This window comes from Panulirus ornatus, chromosome 4, assembly GCF_036320965.1.
Source record: "Panulirus ornatus isolate Po-2019 chromosome 4, ASM3632096v1, whole genome shotgun sequence".
Lineage (NCBI taxonomy): Eukaryota > Metazoa > Arthropoda > Malacostraca > Decapoda > Palinuridae > Panulirus > Panulirus ornatus.
In genome coordinates, this window is record NC_092227.1 from 10,472,756 (window position 1) to 10,491,266 (window position 18,511).

General features: G+C 42.6%; 1 protein-coding gene across 2 annotated transcripts in view; it reads right to left on the minus strand.

The window, feature by feature from the left end:
- LOC139765780 (probable glutamate receptor) overlaps positions 1 to 17,639 on the minus strand; it is a 33,983-nt gene extending 16,344 nt beyond the window's left edge. The window contains exons 1-7 of one of the 2 annotated variants that reach the window (XM_071693580.1): positions 17,548 to 17,639; positions 14,244 to 14,466; positions 13,282 to 13,472; positions 8,621 to 8,722; positions 6,929 to 7,183; positions 5,657 to 5,760; positions 5,094 to 5,270 (exon numbers count right to left, since the gene is read on the minus strand). In XM_071693580.1, the coding sequence (XP_071549681.1) occupies positions 5,094 to 5,270; positions 5,657 to 5,760; positions 6,929 to 7,183; positions 8,621 to 8,722; positions 13,282 to 13,472; positions 14,244 to 14,406 (992 nt within the window). In that variant the 5' untranslated portion in view covers positions 14,407 to 14,466; positions 17,548 to 17,639. The other variant, XM_071693572.1, reaches the window with a different exon arrangement.
- Between the last annotated feature and the right edge of the window lie 872 nt (positions 17,640 to 18,511).

The following is an 18,511-nucleotide window of genomic DNA, read 5'->3' on the forward strand; positions in this document are numbered from 1 at the left end:
AGTATTGGACAGTGGATCTATAAAATACAGTAGGACGGATATATGTATACATTATATGATGTACAGCGGGGTGCGGGCTGAGTAAATACATGAACTACTGTAGGGTGAAACTTTCAAGTTCATTAGGGTGAATTTATGAGGGACGACAGTAATTACGAGACAGAGATATGGGGTATAGCAAGATGAATGTATGAATTACAGCAGAAGTTAACACATGAGGCACTTAAGGGTGAATATATGAAGTAAAGCAGGGTGAATACATGATACAACAGTGATTACAAGACGTACCACAGGGTGAATACATGAACATCACCTAAGTGACTATATTCTTTCTTTCTTTCAAACTATTCGCCATTTCCCGCGTTAGCGAGGTAGCGTTAAGAACAGAAGACTGGGCCTTGGAGGGAATATCCTCACCTGGCCCCCTTCTCTGTTCCTTGTTTTGGAAAATTAAAAAAAAAAAAACGAGGGGAAGATTTCCAGCCCCCCGCTCCCTCCCCTTTTAGTCGCCTTCTACGACACGCAGGGAATACGTGGGAAGTATTCTTTCTCCCCTATCCCCAGGGATATGACTATATATATGTGTATATATATGTGTATATATATATATATATATATATATATATATATATATATATATATATATATATAGATAGATAGATAGATAGATAGACAGATAGATAGACAGATAGATGGACAGAGAGAGAGAGAGAGAGAGAGAGAGAGAGAGAGAGAGAGAGAGAGAGAGAGAGAGAGTGTACGGACGGTTGAGTACAGAAGTACTGCAGGTTGAAAACAATGCACAGCACGATGAATACATATGAAGCACAGGAGGGCATATATGTAATGTAAAACAGGTGTGGATATACGGGCACAGCAGGGTGAACCAATGAAGCACAGCTCGGACAGTAAGGGAGAGCGGGTCGTGTCACAGATCATATCAAGTCAACCAACCCTACACGAAGGTTGTCCAGTCCCGGTAATGGCGTGGCTGTGTCAGGCCCATCGTCCGTCTCGACGCTGTTAGTTTTGTTGCAATAAGTACAGGGAACAGTTACACCAATATGGACGAGTTTGTAGTGATTGCGATGCTATGCACCTGAGGAAGTTGACAGCTTATGTGCCAAACAACAAATATCTCCAATAAATGTGAGTTTTCGTATGTTTACCACAAAGATTTTGCATATTTTTTCTTTTTTAGCTTGCTATGAGGGATAATCAAGAATTGTTTACGTAAAAGTGACGCGATAAACTAGGCCGTATGATAGTGTTCAACTGTAAGAATGAACAAAATGTGTCCTCGTTAGGTCATACATGCTGTTGATTGCTGCGCAGCCACAAAAAGAAATAACGTCACAGTAGGGGAAAAGCGTCTGTGTACATAACCCTGTACGGTCCTTATCTCAGCCGCAATGCATGACGGGTCATTTGGACGGCATCACGTAATACATCAATGTTAGATGCTGAGAGGACATCGAGAGTTTTGTGACCTCCGGAAGAAAGGACCCAGGGTTGGGTCCGAGGGCAGTGGTGTAGCCTATCGCACACCCCACGAGGAGGCAAGGCGCCAAGTGGAAGGTTCCGACGAAGCAGCCTGCCTAGTTTTACCACTGGGTGGTGGGGTGGTCCGAGGGCCGTAGTGTAGCCTCACATACACCCCCACAAAGAGGCAACGAGCTAAGTGGAAGGCTCCGATGAAGCAGCGGGTGGAGTGTGAATAATACAAGCGGTCAACAACATGACAATGGAAGGCAGCCTGACGCAGCAATACGTGCCAAGGGACGTTAAAGTGTATTTCTAGAGGCCGCGGCCATTTGTATGTGTGTATAGTAGCTGTAGTAGTAGTATTAGTCGACTTGTAACTACTGTTTAGTCCAAACTGAAGCTGTGTTTTTTTTTTGGCTTACGTGATGTAAATAGTGTAGTGGTTAGTTGGTTTTGTAGGAAGAGTACCTTTTTGATACATTTGTTAAGACAGTTTGACTTTTCACTGCCACATACAGACCAATCGATATGGTGTTCCCTGGGAGAGTCAGTCCCTATAGTACAGCAGGATAGAATACATGAAGTACATCATGGTGAATGTATGAAGTGCAGCGAGGTGAATACACAAATTAGAGAAGGGTGAATACATCAAGTAAAACTGGGCAAAATAATAACAATAACTGAACTATTTATAATTCAGAGAGGAATACATGAAGTGCAGCAGGGGTTTAATACAGTAAACACAACGGAGTGAACAGATGACTTACACCAGGATGAATACAGGAAGTACAAAAGGGTGAATACATTAAGTACAGCAGGATGAGCGCATGAAGGAGAGCACACCTGAATTACAGTAGGAAGAATACATTAAATTCAAAAGGGTAAATATATGAAGTACAGCAGAATGAACATATAAAGTACAGCAGAATGAATATATGAAGTATAGCAGAATGAATATATGAAGTACAGCAAAATGAATATATGAAGTACAGCAGAATGAATATATGAAGTACAGCAGAATGAATATATGAAGTACAGCAGAATGAATATATGAAGTACAGCAGAATGAATATATGAAGTACAGCAGAATGAATATATGAAATACAGAAGAGCGAATACATGAAATAAACTAGGGTAAGTATATGAAATACAGCATGGGGAATACATGAAATACACCAGGGTAATTATATGGAGAGCATCACGGTGCATGTATGAAATGCAACAGGACATTTATGAAAAATACAACAGAGTAAATATATATAAAATACAACAGGGTGAATACAGATAAAATACAACAGGGTAAATACGAAGCACCACAGGACCTACGCATAAATTGCCAGACTCCACGACTAACAAGGACACAGTCGCGGAACTCTATTGCACATTGGTTCGTCCATCACAGTCTTGTACAGCCGGGAATGTACTCCAAGTTCTGGTATTTTAGTAAGCTCAGGAAGATCGTTCTAGAAACAGTAATGCCGAGATGGGTGGGAGAGGTAAAAAGCGCACGGAACAGACGGTCAGGTTCTACCAGGCGGGAGAGAGAGAGAGAGAGAGAGAGAGAGAGAGAGAGAGAGAGAGAGAGAGAGAGAGAGAGAGAGAGAGAGCATGACGTGATACGTATATTTGCATAAGAAAAAAAAAAACATGCGTCAAAGCAAACGTTAATTTAAAGCGCATATCGCTGAAAACTAAGAGAAACCTGAAAGAATCTTATGTTGGAACCAAGGCAGTCATTACCCACTAAATTGGTTCATTACTCATATTTTTTTTTATTTATTTACTTTGCTTTGTCGCTGGCTCCCGCGTTAGCGAGGTAGCGCAAGGAAACAGATGAAAGAAATGGCCCAACCCACCCACATACACATGTATATACATACACGTCCACACACGCAAATATACATACCTATACATCTCAATGTACACATATACTCATATATATATATATATATATATATATATATATATATATATATATATATATATATATATATATATGTGTGTATATATATATATATATATATATATATATATATATATATATATATATATATATATATATATATATATATATATATATATATAATAACAGAATCGAAGAAAACATCCCATTCTCACCTACTCGACATTGGCTTCAGACCCAAACCCTCTCACCACCACATTAAACACTGAGCTCACACAACTCATCCTAGATGGATTCAATCAGCCATAATCCCCATCCCGTACAGTATTAGTGACGAGAGACTTCAACAAAGTATTGCACACTGTCCCTCAACATATCCTCCCCCCCCCCTCCCAAAATGTGGCTGACCAACTCTACAATGGAGTTCCCACAAGGTGCAGTCCATTCTTCAACTTTCTTCAGTCTTTCTTGCAAGACTTCCCACCACCTCAGGCAAACCTCGACAGTGAAGGTCCTTTCGTATGCAGACGATCAATCACCACACCCTGACACCACAGCACTCACATCAACCATGCAGCACGACATGACACAATTGGAGCCGTGGCTCACCGAGAACAGAATGTCTGCATCTCCAAAGAAGTCTTCAGTCACATCTTTTTAACCCTGGGGCCTAGACGACGTGAATCCAGCTTACAACCTCTAGTCGCCTTGAATGGACGACAGTCGTTCCCAGTAAACACAACACCAGCCATTGCGTGCACCACCTACGACACACACACCCACACAATGACATCAGTTCAAAAGCAACATACAGACAAAACGCCCGCAGAATGCTAACTGGTTTGGATAAGAAAAAGAATCCCTCAACATCATACGCTAACCATTCATCCGCTCTGCTTTAAACTATGCCTTTAAGAAATTATATCAAAGCTGCGAACCACGAAAAAAAAAAAAAAAAGATACTGCATTCATACCAATCACTAGCTGCCTAGCACCCACAGGCACTCAACAACCTCACCGTGAAACAACGAGTCTCCCATTACAGATCCACCTCAACCTGCTCGGCAGTCACTTCTATGCAAGCCCCTCCCATTACAACTAACCGCCAACCCCAAAGTAGAGATAAAAAGCTTACCCCTGCCTCATACCTCAGTAGCCTCCACTCACAGATCCCCTCATCCCCAACACATAAACTCATGAATGAGGCGAAGTCATTTTTCTTCAACAGTTTTAACACTTGGAATGATTTCCTAATTATAGTGGTCGAAAGCTGTAATAATAGATAAGCTTTGAAAGGCTTGATAAATATTTCGCTTCAAGTCCATCATTAACGAAATTTGCGCCTCCTTAATCACATGAAAAGCTTACAGGTACTTCTCTCTAAATGACCATGCTGCCATTACTACTCTTTCCACGGAGATTTGCGAGTTTCTGTCGTCTTCCACTACTAAAAATAGCCTCTATCGTCTTCCACTATTAAGAATAGCCTCGAAAGTTCCCAGTGATCTGTTGTTGCTTTGAATTTGAGTTGCTTTTTGTATAAGAAACGCTGATGACAACATTCCCTCAAGGCAAGATTCTTTCTCCCTCTACATACCTTCAGCTGCCGCCCCAAGAGCATCATCACCAGTGCTCGCCCCTGTACCACCGTCACACAAGAACTAATGACTCGACCGGACCCATCGGGGTCCTGGTGACCACTTACGTGGAGGTGACGAGCGGGTGTGAGTAGTGGACCACTTGGGACCTGATGGTGGTCTGGTCGACGGAGCCGAGCACCAGGTCGGCCCTGCCGGCTACCAGCTCTCCGATCATACCGGTCCATGAGCCGTCCTTCCGCTGCCCGCCCCACTCACCGTCGGGCGACCTCCGGCACTCGTACCTGCAGAAGGCCACACACGGCTCTCAGCCTCACCTCAGGTGACAAGGCGTCACACTAACTTTACTCAGCATGTGGGAAAGACGATGGTAGTGATGTGTGGCGGCAGCTAACGTTCATAAATACTCTACGTAGCTCACCATACTTGAATCAAGCTGAACAAAGCAAAGTGGAAGAGAACATATATATACATCTATATGCGGAGATCAGCTATCTTCAAAGCTCAAGTAGTTACTGTCGTCAGGCGTCGAAGGGGTGGGTGGTGGTGGGCCAAGTGGTGGGTCGAGTGGTGGTGGAGGGTGCAGGCCAGGCGTGTGTGTGTGTGTGTGTGTGTGTGTGTGTGTGTGTGTGTGGGTAGGGGGGAGGGTGGGGTTACCAAAGGTACATACGTGAAGTTGAATCTCTGCTGCAGGATGTTCCACAGCTCCTTGAGGACACCACTCACGCGCACTTTCCCGTCAGGAAGGTACTCCACGAAGGTGAAGGGCGGCCACTGCAACAAAAACAAACTTCTGTTACATTAGAAACACAGCAATGACAATGTAAGCTACACATAAACACGAACTAACATACAGTAAAACTAGAAGGAAGGTCAAGAAAACGAAAATCCTAAAGAGCACAACCTGTCGTATATACTTTCTGATGGAAGCTGTTGGCATTTAAGTATTTACAGTTGACCAATATTGTTCGCTGGATCTGGTATTACGAAACCCGTCTCTGTCAAGTCAATGCGGTTAACTCAACAGTTTCATTTTGCTTTCAAGAGAGAATAAAAGAGAGCTTTGATCAGAATACGCATGACAATCCATGATAAAGAAATAATGGGATAACACAATGAAACAATATCTCCGACCAGCTGATGAAGCCTAGTTAGGCTCAAGGCATCTTCCGATCATGTGCGCATAGCGTCACGCATCAATGGAGTCCAACCAGTCCTTGCTACGAAGTGTAACGCACCCTTGGAGCTACAGGAGCCCATGGAGAAAGCGTCACACGGAGGTTCCGGGTTAATGATAAGAATAAGATTTGATAGACAGTTATTGACAGTATAACTAAAACATATACTGAGCACAGACCTACTTACTCTCCACGATCTTCGTATGGAAAGCCTCCTCACCTCAAAGCCTCGCTCCATAAACAAGCAAAAAGCACACACACACACACACACGTGCGCGCGCGATAAACATCAGCATCTGACTGATTAAATCGCAGTGTAAATATGAGAAGAAATACACTACCTTCATAGTTCAGTAGCAACAAATCTTTCCGGTCATTATCTTCGTCCATGACTTACCACACCTCACACCCTGATCTCATAATAGCCACAATACCTCAGGATATGGGGCTAACATGCTTAGCTCGGCAGAACTAACTGAACCAGTGCCCAATACCCACCTGCAGGCTGGTGTAACGTCAGTTTTCGATCTTGCTTGTCATCTCGCGGCCAACATAAACTGGAGATGTTTAACCCTGTAACATTCAAGGCATCTACTGTTGTACACACACACACACCGGTAGCTGCCACAAACGTCACCTGGACATCTTCCTCTTAAAAAACCCCTTCACTTGAACGTCTACCCCCCCAAAGTAACACCTACTCCCCTTCCCTCTCCTCCCAATTTCCTCCTTTCTCCCCTCTGTACCTGGCCCGAACGTCTTACCTCTTCTGACAAGCACCTGAGGTGCAGTCCCGTCATGTCTGGCCGACGGGAGTGCTTGTAGGTGAGGAAGGTGCCCCACACACCCTTCTTAATCTGTCCCCCGCGGGAGGCGTTGGGCTCCAAGAGGTAGGTGCCCACGGGCGCAGCCTCCCACCTGCCCACCAGGGCCGAGTGCCGCCTGAGGCCCGGTGCCACTTGGTACTGCTCCCACAGCTCCACCTGGCTACTGTTGCTACCGATGCTTGCCACTTGTACCTGTCGTTGGGTAATAATGACCATGTTAAGCTGGATGTGATTATCATTACTGCTTGTGTTATCACAACAACGCGATGCTGTGTCCAGCATCCGAAACCTAACCTAACCTCACCTACCTGTCGACAGAATTATAATCCAAATAAGACTTTTATGTATCCGTTTCTCATTCAGTACTCACAATATATCATATCATCGCTATGTTCAGTATGTTGTTAATGGTCCACCAAGGCGACTCAAGCATCGAGGTGTTAAAGGCTTCGATTCATTCTGAAGAGGTTTAGATATTGGATTCTGGCCTGAAGAAAGGTGACATACCCATTGATGACGTTCATTCAGTTCATCTCAAGTGTTGTTCTCAGTCACTCCAGATGTATAAGGGAAGCTAATCTCACGTTGCATAACCTCACCAAACCTCACAAGACTTAAAACTTTAACCCTGGAATACGTACTAATCACCTCAGATTACTAAACTTTAACCCTGGCATACTGAATGAAAAAAAATCAAATCATCATTATAAGGTCATTCAAAGAATTAGGAAATATTTTGCCCTGATCTGAGTTCATACATGAATCTCTCTCTCTCTCTCTCTCTCTCTCTCTCTCTCTCTCTCTCTCTCTCTCTCTCTCTCTCTCTCCTCCAGTTTGGGGAGACCAACCTCAAGCCAAGCCACGGGACATCGAAGCTTGGGAGGGGTTGGTCCTCCAAGTTCCCAATGCCCTCCTCAGCAAGCGTGCTGGTGCCGGGCTCAGCATGGACGACACCGAAGCCAAATCGCAGGTGAAGATTTTAAATAGGCAGGCGCTACGCTTGCTTTTGACCCCACAATTATGAGCGTGTGTGCCCACCCACAGGTCATACAGTGAAGTAATTTCCATGGATATATATATATATATATATATATATATATATATATATATATATATATATATATATATACACACATTTTTTTCATATTCGCCATCTCCCGCGTTGGCGAGGTAGCGTTAAGAACAGAGGACTGAGCCTTTGAGGGAAATCCTCACTTGGCCCCCTTCTCTGTTCCTCCTTTTGGAAAATTAAAAAAGAGAGGGAAGGATTTCCTGCCCCCCGCTCCCATATATATATATATATATATATATATATATATATATATATATATATATATATATATATATATATATATATATAATGTGTGTGTGTGTGTGTTAAGTTTCACTGCTGTTCTTTTTATATCATTATTTACCACCTGTGTGTTTGATTACCGTTTGTGTACGGGGAGACAGTTTGGCAAGAGTGTTGCCCTGTCTCTTAGCCTTCTGTATATGTACCATGTCTTTACTTCTATTATACACACACACACACACAACTCCCAAAGGAAGGATGTACACCTAGTTTGGATGCGGGCTGACTGGCCCTTCCCTACTTACGTGCATTTGCATAGATGTCTGTGTTGTTACCTGGTTGTTGTGTGGCAGGAAGAGCTGGTGCAGCAGGTGGTGACTGTCCCTGTCAACCAGAAGAAGCCAGTGATACCTGACAGCCTGGGCCTCGCTTAGTACCTGTCAACATATGCAGCAAAAGTCACACAGTACGTCTAGGATATATATATATATATATATATATATATATATATATATATATATATATATTTTTTTTATTTTTTTTTTTCAAACTATTCGCCATTTCCCGCGTTAGCGAGGTAGCGTTAAGAACAGAGGACTGGGCCTTTTTCGGAATATCCTCACCTGGCCCCCTCTGTTCCTTCTTTTGGAAAATTAAAAAAAAAAAAAAACGAGAGGGGAGGATTTCCAGCCCCCCGCTCCCTCCCCTTTTAGTCGCCTTCTACGACACGCAGGGAATACGTGGGAAGTATTCTTAATCCCCTATCCCCAGGGATAATATATATATATATATATATATATATATATATATATATATATATATATATATATATATATATATATATGCAGGAGGGTGAAAGGCGTGCCCGGGATAGAGTGAATTGGAATGATCTGGTATACTAGGTTCGACGTACAGTCAACGAACTGAACCAGGACATGTGAAGCGTCCTGGGTAAACCATGGAGAGGTCTGTCGGGGGCCTGGTTATGGATAGGGAGCTGTGGTTTCGGTGCAATACACATGGCAGCTAGAGAATGGATGTGAGCGGATGTGACCTTTACTTCGTCTGTTCTTGGTGCTACCTCGCTAACGCGGGAAACGATCAAGAAAAAAAGAATATATGCTATCAGGTTTAGCAGAGAGAGAGAGAGAGAGAGAGAGAGAGAGAGAGAGAGAGAGAATATCACCACTGTAATGAATTTCACATAATGAACATGAAAGTCAGCCAAATTTCTTTGAAGCTTATACAGTATGTGGAGTGTGTTGACACACACCGTACAGGGGTGCGTGTCTTGGCGGACTGTGTTGCATACCTGACCAGCGCGAGACGTGTACACTCCACTAGAACAAACGAATACTGGCTTCACGAGTTGATCTTATGAATAAAAACTGGTACGTTAGGATTACAAACCATGAAAAACGAAGGATTATACTCATGTGTACCTATGATGATTCTATCTTTAATTCCTTTTTTTTTTTCTTTTAGGCAGAGCTAGCGCGTAGATGCTCACTTCGCATCTTACTAATAGTTACGTGTTGGAACGCATTCAAAGCGGGCATCTTAGCATTTCATTCATCCCATTTCATATCAATTCTTAACCTCTGTTGATAATTCAGATTTTACTTAAGTGCTTCTGATTTCTTTGTCTATGTTGCTGTTATCTACGTCTCGATGGTGACCACATAAATACAGCAATATTCAAGTCTGTATTTCATCTACGTACTGAACAGTATTATCAATGTTGTCTCTCTAGTGGTGGTGATCTTATTATCCATCCACTCATTTCTTGGCACAAAAAATTAAAAAGGAAAAAAAAAAAAAAAAAAAGCATACACCTAACTTGCGTAACCTAACGTGTCACAGTCGAAGAAAAAATGAAGTGCACGTTGAATATGACTTTTATTTTTACTCGTGTATTTTCATGATACGTTTGCGCCAGGGACGATTTTACACCCCCAACAAATTTTCAGCTTCTTATATCTCAGACATTAAATAAACCTACTGATGCGTTGGCCTGAATATTCTTTTTAAGGAACACTGCGTAAACCAAGTATACGAAGAATACTGACACACAAACAAACACACCGTCATAAGCATAACTTGATATGAGAATTTAATATTACAGTGCTGTTTGCTTAGCACAAGTGACTGCCAATGTCTATATGCATGACGCTTTTACTACACACACTTAAATAATTGTTGGTAAAAAAAAAAAACCTCACTGAAGACAATAGATTTTGTGCTGGTCTTGCCAACGACGTGTCCGCAAGACTCAGTCGCGTGCTGACTTCCATGTCGACCACGTACTCGGGAAAAATAAATTGTGGAAGTTAAGCTTACTAAAGATAATCTAGAATGTTATCACTGGTGGGCACCAGACAGACTGAAAGTGATGACCCAGAAAAGGGCCTAGAATGGCGAATATTACAAACTATCAAGATACTGAATGAAGAAAATTAGGATACACCTGAATTCACACAGTTTACAGACAGACCACTGGATCCTAACGAGGCTATTTGTAGTGCAACAGACTGAAATTCGTGGATTAATGTTACTGGAGTAGAAAGACACAGACTCCTTTTTAGAGAGAAGAGATACTTGTAATCTTTTCTTGTAGCTAAAGAGGTGAACAAGATATCTTTTTTTTTAAGCAGACTTATCTAAGCCTGCCATTCTAATTACTCTCACTCGATTCAGCGCTGTCGGGTATAATGGTGTCATACTAATGACCGTATGATCAGGTGAAATCATAACCTAGACCAGATCTGTACAGTAAAGTCTACGCTTAAACATATCAGTGGTACTGCTTTCAACCACTCTGATTGGTGGGCAATTCCGCATGTTAACAATCCTATTGAAGAAAAAGTACTTCGCCTCATTCGAAATAAAACGGTTGCCCACGAGCTTATATATATATATATATATATATATATATATATATATATATATATATATATATATATATATCCAATAAGAGTGAAACCAGACAGCTCTATCCTTAAGCAGCTCGTTAGATCGAGAATATCGAAGCCTTTAATGATTCTGAACACTTGTATTAGATCACCTCTTAACCTTCTCTTTCCTTAGATGAATGGATTTAATTCATTCAGTCAGTTCTCGAAGGATTTGTCTGTCTGGTCGAGAATCATCTTGGCAGCTCGCCTCTGTACTCTTTCCATTCTGTCTCATGTCTTTCCTGAGGCAGGGTGACCAAAATCAAACACAATAGTCAAGGTGGGGACGCAACACTCTGTCGTAAAGTGGATAATTCCCCGAGACTTCAATTAGAATGACTTGCCAATGATCTCAAACATTTTTGGCCGCCTTTTTTTTTTTTTACCACGTGACTTAAATTTTGGTGATAACCTTTGAGTGGAACTTTATCAAGTGCTTTTTTGAAAATCTAAACACATGACATCGAGCACTTTACGTTCATCATACATGCACAATTATTTCATAAAAGAAATTAAGTAGATGTGCCAAGCATAAGTGATTGCGTCTAAAACCATGTTGAGAATCGTCTACCAAGCGAAGGTCCTGTAAACGGTTTACAACCTTATACCGGACGATGGTTTCCTTTAGTTTACTACATACAGACGTTAAGCTAATTGTACGATAATTTCTAGGAAGCGGTTTGTTACCTTTTTCTTTTCTAATCGGTGCTATACTTACATTCTCCTGAAACATTTCCTATGGCAAGCGAGTTACAGAAAAGAGCAGCTAAGAGTCTAACCTACCTCAATATTTCGCCTCATTCAGTGTCCTCGAATCAGACTTACCTAAGCCTGCCATTCTAATTACTCTCGCTCGATTCAGCGCTGACAGTATAATGATTGTCATACTAATGACCGTATGACCAGATGAAATCACAACCCAGACCAGATCTGTATAGTAAATAATACCGATGAAAACTGCAGTACCGTGAGAAGGTACAGATGACGGTACATGCACGCACGCACGCACGCTCTCAACTTCTTAAGCATGACGGTACGACGACAACACGACGGCGAGACCCTCTGAGCACGACGGTACGACCCCTGAGCACGACGGCGTGACCCTTTGAGCACGACGGTACGGCCCTTTGAGCACGACGGTACGACCCTCTGTGCACGACAGTACGACCACTGAGCACGACCGCGAGACCCTTTGAGCACGACGGTACGACCACTGAGCACGACAGCGATACCCTTTGAGCACGGCGGCACGACCACTGAGCACGACGGTACGACCACTGAGCACGACGGTCGACCACCGAGCACGACCACTGAGCACGACGGTACGACCACTGATTACGATGACACAATCCTCATGCACACCGGTACGATCCTTGGGTATAATGGCTTAGTGAGAGTCATTTGACATGGCAATCATACTCATGAGTCGGGCCACCGTGGACAATGGGGCTCATGAGGGTCATGATGAGTAAGAATCTTATAAGCCTCATGAGGACATTATGAGGTTTATATGGGCCCTTATGAGAGTTATGAGGAATTGATGAAAGTCATGAGACTTACAAGGGGTCGAAAGGATTTTATGAGGATATCGGATTTTCAAGCCATGAGGATATTTAGGATCTGATGGGTTTTATGAGGATATTTTCGTGATATTATGGGTCTCATGGTTATGAATGAATGATGAGGATCAAATGAGGGTTATCGGAACATTATGAGTATCTAATGAGTCATGAGAACATTATGAGGATCTAATGAGTCTTGTGAGGGCCAGGGGAATGCTATGATAATCTCAATGGCTTTATGATGGTCATGAGGGCATTATGAGTAACATAAAGGTCTCCAGAAAGTCTGAGTGACGTTATGAGGATTCTTAGATCTAAATGGGTCTCAATAAACATTAGTGTGATATTATGAGGATATCCCATGGCTCTTATGAGGGTCGGGAGGCTATCATGAAAATCTCATGATTCTTACGAGGGTTAGAAACTGTTTGCCCTTTCTTTCCTTCCCCCTCCTCCCCACCTCACTCACTTGTGAGTTACCTGTGAGAGGAGGTGAACGTGGTGATCGGTGCGAAGGGACGCCACCAGGAGCGAGTGGCCGGAGGGAACGTGCCGGTAGAGCTGGCCCGCCGACTGCCCCAGGTTGGAGAGAACGTACGCCCGAAGCCCCCTGTCCCTCGCCATGCGGAAGACGACGGCTCTCACCGTGGCCACGTACCTCTCGCCGTCCTCTACCATAGGAGTAGAAGTACCAGCTGTAGTCGTGGTATTAGCAGATGTACAGTAGTAGTAGTAGTAGTAGTAGTAGAAGTAGTACCAGTAGTGGTAGTGGTAAGTGGTGGTGGTAGTAGTAGTGGTAGGGGTAGTAGTACTAGTAGTAGTAGAAGTAGTATCAGTAGTGGTAATAGCGGTGGTGGTGGTGGTAGTAGTAGTAATATTAGTATTACTAGTAGTAGTAATAGTAGTAGTGGTAGTATTAGTAGCAGCAGTAGTAGTAGTAGTAGTAGTAGTAGTAGTAGTAGCAGTAGTAGTAACAGTAATTACTGGTGGTATGGAAGTTAATATAAGTTATCAGTAGTAAAATGGTATTAATTGTAGCTATACTGGTAGTTAGGGTACCAGTGGCCCTAGTGGGAGTATAGGCAATATAGACAAAGTATGGGAATTAGTTTGGTTTAATGTACGGTGAAACAGACCATGTTATCTTGACCCTGTTGTGGGAACTAAACCGCGGGGAGTGTAGAGCCACATTGTGACATTCTGTTCGAGCTGTAGAACTTTGGCCACAATGATGGAATCTTTGGGGACCTGTTACCAATCTTTTTAATCTTGCTTGTTAGTCTTTTGTTTCATAAGGGTTGTGGCGTCACCCAACACACACACTTCTTGAAGTCTAGGAGCCTGCCACATGGCCCTGCACACTTATGTACCTACAGTGCTTGAGGATTTATATATCTATTTCTCCTGACGAAGGTGATCGGGAAGGGGCGGAGCCCACATACCTTCGGGCAAGTAGAGGAAGTGGAGGCTCTTGGCTCCCCAGCGGAGCACGTAGTCCATGATGAACTTGTCGATGCCCGTCCAACCTGGCGAGTCTTGTTCACCACCACCAACACCACACACCAGCACCGCTGCTACTACCACACCCACGCCACACACCACCATCAGGCCAGCTCCTGAGTACCTCTCCCTCCACAACAGGTTGGGGTCATTGGGATCACCGGTCTGAAAAAAAAAAAAAGGGTTCAAAGCTCTTCAGTGATTTTGTAACTCATTGCTACTGTCAACATATAGTGTATACACTTCCTGTATGGAAGGGCGGCCATTCCTACAATAGCGTCCTTTATAAAAGTTTCCTTTACACAAATGGCTACACATCTGCTAAGAAAGTAGGTGATAACAAAGGTCACTTTTACATCTCGGTAATATCACAAGTTCCGTGAGCCTAGCAGTACTTTACAGATCCGTCGTCTGTCAAATGGACATTCTTCATCTCTCAAATGGACACAGGAAAATCTCATGGATTTCAATGAAGAGAAAACTCAAGCATTATCAAATCGAGGGAAGACTTGCGATGCAACGGTTACACTGTACAAAGGACCAACAGATAAGGTAATTACAGAAATACAGAGTTAAAGACATGGGAGCAATCACAATAAAAAAGCAATCGTGATTAAAAAAAAAAAAATACTCGAATCAAGTAATGAATGGATTAATAGAGAAATTTCGTAACAAGAGATTGACCCTCTGATGATCAAAATGTCCAATATATATATATATATATATATATATATATATATATATATTTTTTTTTTTTTTTTTTTTATACTTTGTCGCTGTCTCCCGCGTTTGCGAGGTAGCGCAAGGAAACAGACGAAAGAAATGGCCCAACCCCCCCCCCCATACACATGTACATACACACGTCCACACACGCAAATATACATACCTACACAGCCTTCCATGGTTTACCCCAGACGCTTCACATGCCTTGCTTCAATCCACTGACAGCACGTCAACCCCTGTATACCACATGACTCCAATTCACTCTATTTCTTGCCCTCCTTTCACCCTCCTGCATGTTCAGGCCCCGATCACACAAAATCCTTTTCACTCCATCTTTCCACCTCCAATTTGGTCTCCCTCTTCTCCTCGTTCCCTCCACCTCCGACACATATATCCTCTTGGTCAATCTCTCCTCACTCATTCTCTCCATGTGCCCAAACCATTTCAAAACACCCTCTTCTGCTCTCTCAACCACGCTCTTTTTATTTCCACACATCTCTCTTACCCTTACGTTACTTACTCGATCAAACCACCTCACACCACACATTGTCCTCAAACATCTCATTTCCAGCACATCCATCCTCCTGCGCACATCTCTATCCATAGCCCACGCCTCGCAACCATACAACATTGTTGGAACCACTATTCCCTCAAACATACCCATTTTTGCTTTCCGAGATAATGTTCTCGACTTCCACACATTTTTCAAGGCTCCCAAAATTTTCGCCCCCTCCCCCACCCTATGATCCACTTCCGCTTCCATGGTTCCATCCGCTGACAGATCCACTCCCAGATATCTAAAACACTTCACTTCCTCCAGTTTTTCTCCATTCAAACTCACCTCCCAATTGACTTGACCCTCACCCCTACTGTACCTAATAACCTTGCTCTTATTCACATTTACTCTCAACTTTCTTCTTCCACACACTTTACCAAACTCAGTCACCAGCTTCTGCAGTTTCTCACATGAATCAGCCACCAGCGCTGTATCATCAGCGAACAACAACTGACTCACTTCCCAAGCTCTCTCATCCCCAACAGACTTCATACTTGCCCCTCTTTCCAGGACTCTTGCATTTACCTCCCTTACAACCCCATCCATAAACAAATTAAACAACCATGGAGACATCACACACCCCTGCCGCAAACCTACATTCACTGAGAACCATATATATATATATATATATATATATATATATATATATATATATTGCTTTGTCGCTGTCTCCCGCGTTAGCGAGGTAGCGCAAGGAAACAGACGAAAGAATGGCCCAACCCACCCACACACGCAAATATATATACCTATACATCTCAACGTATACATATATATACACACACAGACATATACATATATACACATGTACATAATTCATACTGTCTGCCTTTATTCATTCCCATCGCCACCTCGCCACACATGAAATTACAACTCCCTCCCCTCCTCATGTGTGCGAGGTAGCGCTAGGCCTAAAAAGACAACAAAGGCCACATTCGTTCGCACTCAGTCTCTAGTTGTCATGTAATAATGCACCGAAACCACAGTTATGTGGTCACCAATCAAAACAAGATGAAATCAACAAATCAGAAATATCTCACAAGTACTTCAAAAGCATAGTCGAGGAAGTAGAACTTACGAATTATTATCCATGGGTCAAAACATCTCAAATTTAACAACCTGGAAACTCTAACCTACACACAGCAACGGAAGACGGAGTCGGGGACAACGATTCTGACCTAAAAACGTTACAAGAAACAAAGTGATTAAGTCTGCAATTATCCCTTAGAATATGCCAAGCGAGAAAGATGTTGAGCCTATCTAACTAACTAATTGAATGTAAAAAGTGCCAGATGAAACCAAAACTGACAACTGTACAACGTGTGTTGCAGAGGTGGCCAACACATCGTACTGTTATACTCAAACTGAATGCTTAGGAACTAGCCTAATGGCAAAATCTTGTAGTGAGGTAGGTAATTCTCTCTCTCTCTCTCTCTCTCTCTCTCTCTCTCTCTCTCTCTCTCTGTATACGATTTTTTTTTTCCATTTTTGACAAGAACATTTTGAATACTTCTGGAAATTTATGTTTCGAAATACTTCATGAATGAATGTCTCTGCCTTTAATTCATGTGTTATTCTCATTTCATAAACAAAATTGTCATGTACATACGGAATTATAATCTTTCCCGGTGCTTGCTTAACAAAAATGTATAGTTTAGTTGCCTTCGGTCACATTCACATCCATGAGAAAAAACTAATTCATGAAAGAAATGTATTTGAGTAAAACAGCTAAAATCAAATTCAACTATGACGCATGGTAACGTCTTTAAGACCCTTCTGACGCGGAACCTTTTTAATATAACCTAGTTCACCTCCCAGTGTCTGATCAGTCTCTTTACCAGTCAGGCTGGTCACAGTGTCCGAACACAAAATAGTAGTACTTACATACGATATTTACTACATCTACGAAACGCCCAAGGAGCACTGAGGCGGTAGTGCTGTGCACCACACACACCTACAACGCGTCTTACCTTGCCTACACTACACTGCAGACTGACATGCAAGTTGCAACTACCACCACCCACCAGTCACCGCCCCGCTCACTCATATGGGATTCTTTCATACGTCAACTCTTTCCCTGGAAGTTAAAACTTTTATTTGATTCGAAATTTCCTCTTCATTTCACTCTTCCTACTGTGAACCTACAAGAAGACATTAAGTGGTGTTCGGCAGACTCCTATTAGCTTCAAGGAAGTTGGTTGGTTGGTTCGTTGGTTGTTTGGGATTTAGGGCCTATCAACTGCCAGGGTCATTAAGGCCGTCAACGTAAGTTACATCCACCAACCGGAAAAAAAAGAAAAAAATCTTTTGACACCTTCACTATGCATGTGGCTCATGCCACGAGAAAGAACACCATGGGTTATTCAAACCTCGGCAACTGTCATGGCTGCTATCGTTCAACAACCGCACAATATATGAGCTCTCATGCTCCTGCGCACATTAGATTATAACATATGCGCACATAGGAAAATCGACACTTACATGCAAGAATAAGTCAACAGATCTCCCTCCTACATAATACATAGGGATACATCGTAATAACAGTGTTTACTGTCCAGGAACCATGGTGACGGCAACAGACCATTTCTTTGAAATTTCATGGAACACTAGGGCCAGAGTATGTAACACGAGCTAGGCAGGAATATATTCTTAAAAAGAAAAAGTATTTCGCAAGTATCTACCAAGAGACGACATCTTACTAGTTGAATTAATCATGGCACAAACGAAGCTCGTGTGAATTCCGTTTATTCGCGGACCACTCGTTTGGCAAACTGATTTGGTTATGAGGTGGAGAGGCGAGGAAGGAAACGAAACTCGGTGAATAATTGGAGGAAGGTGGTGAAATGAGTGCATGAAGAAACTAACTCGGGAGACAAGACGATCATTGGACCTATCGTTTGTTTAGATTTGTGGTCACCTACTTTTTTTGTGTTT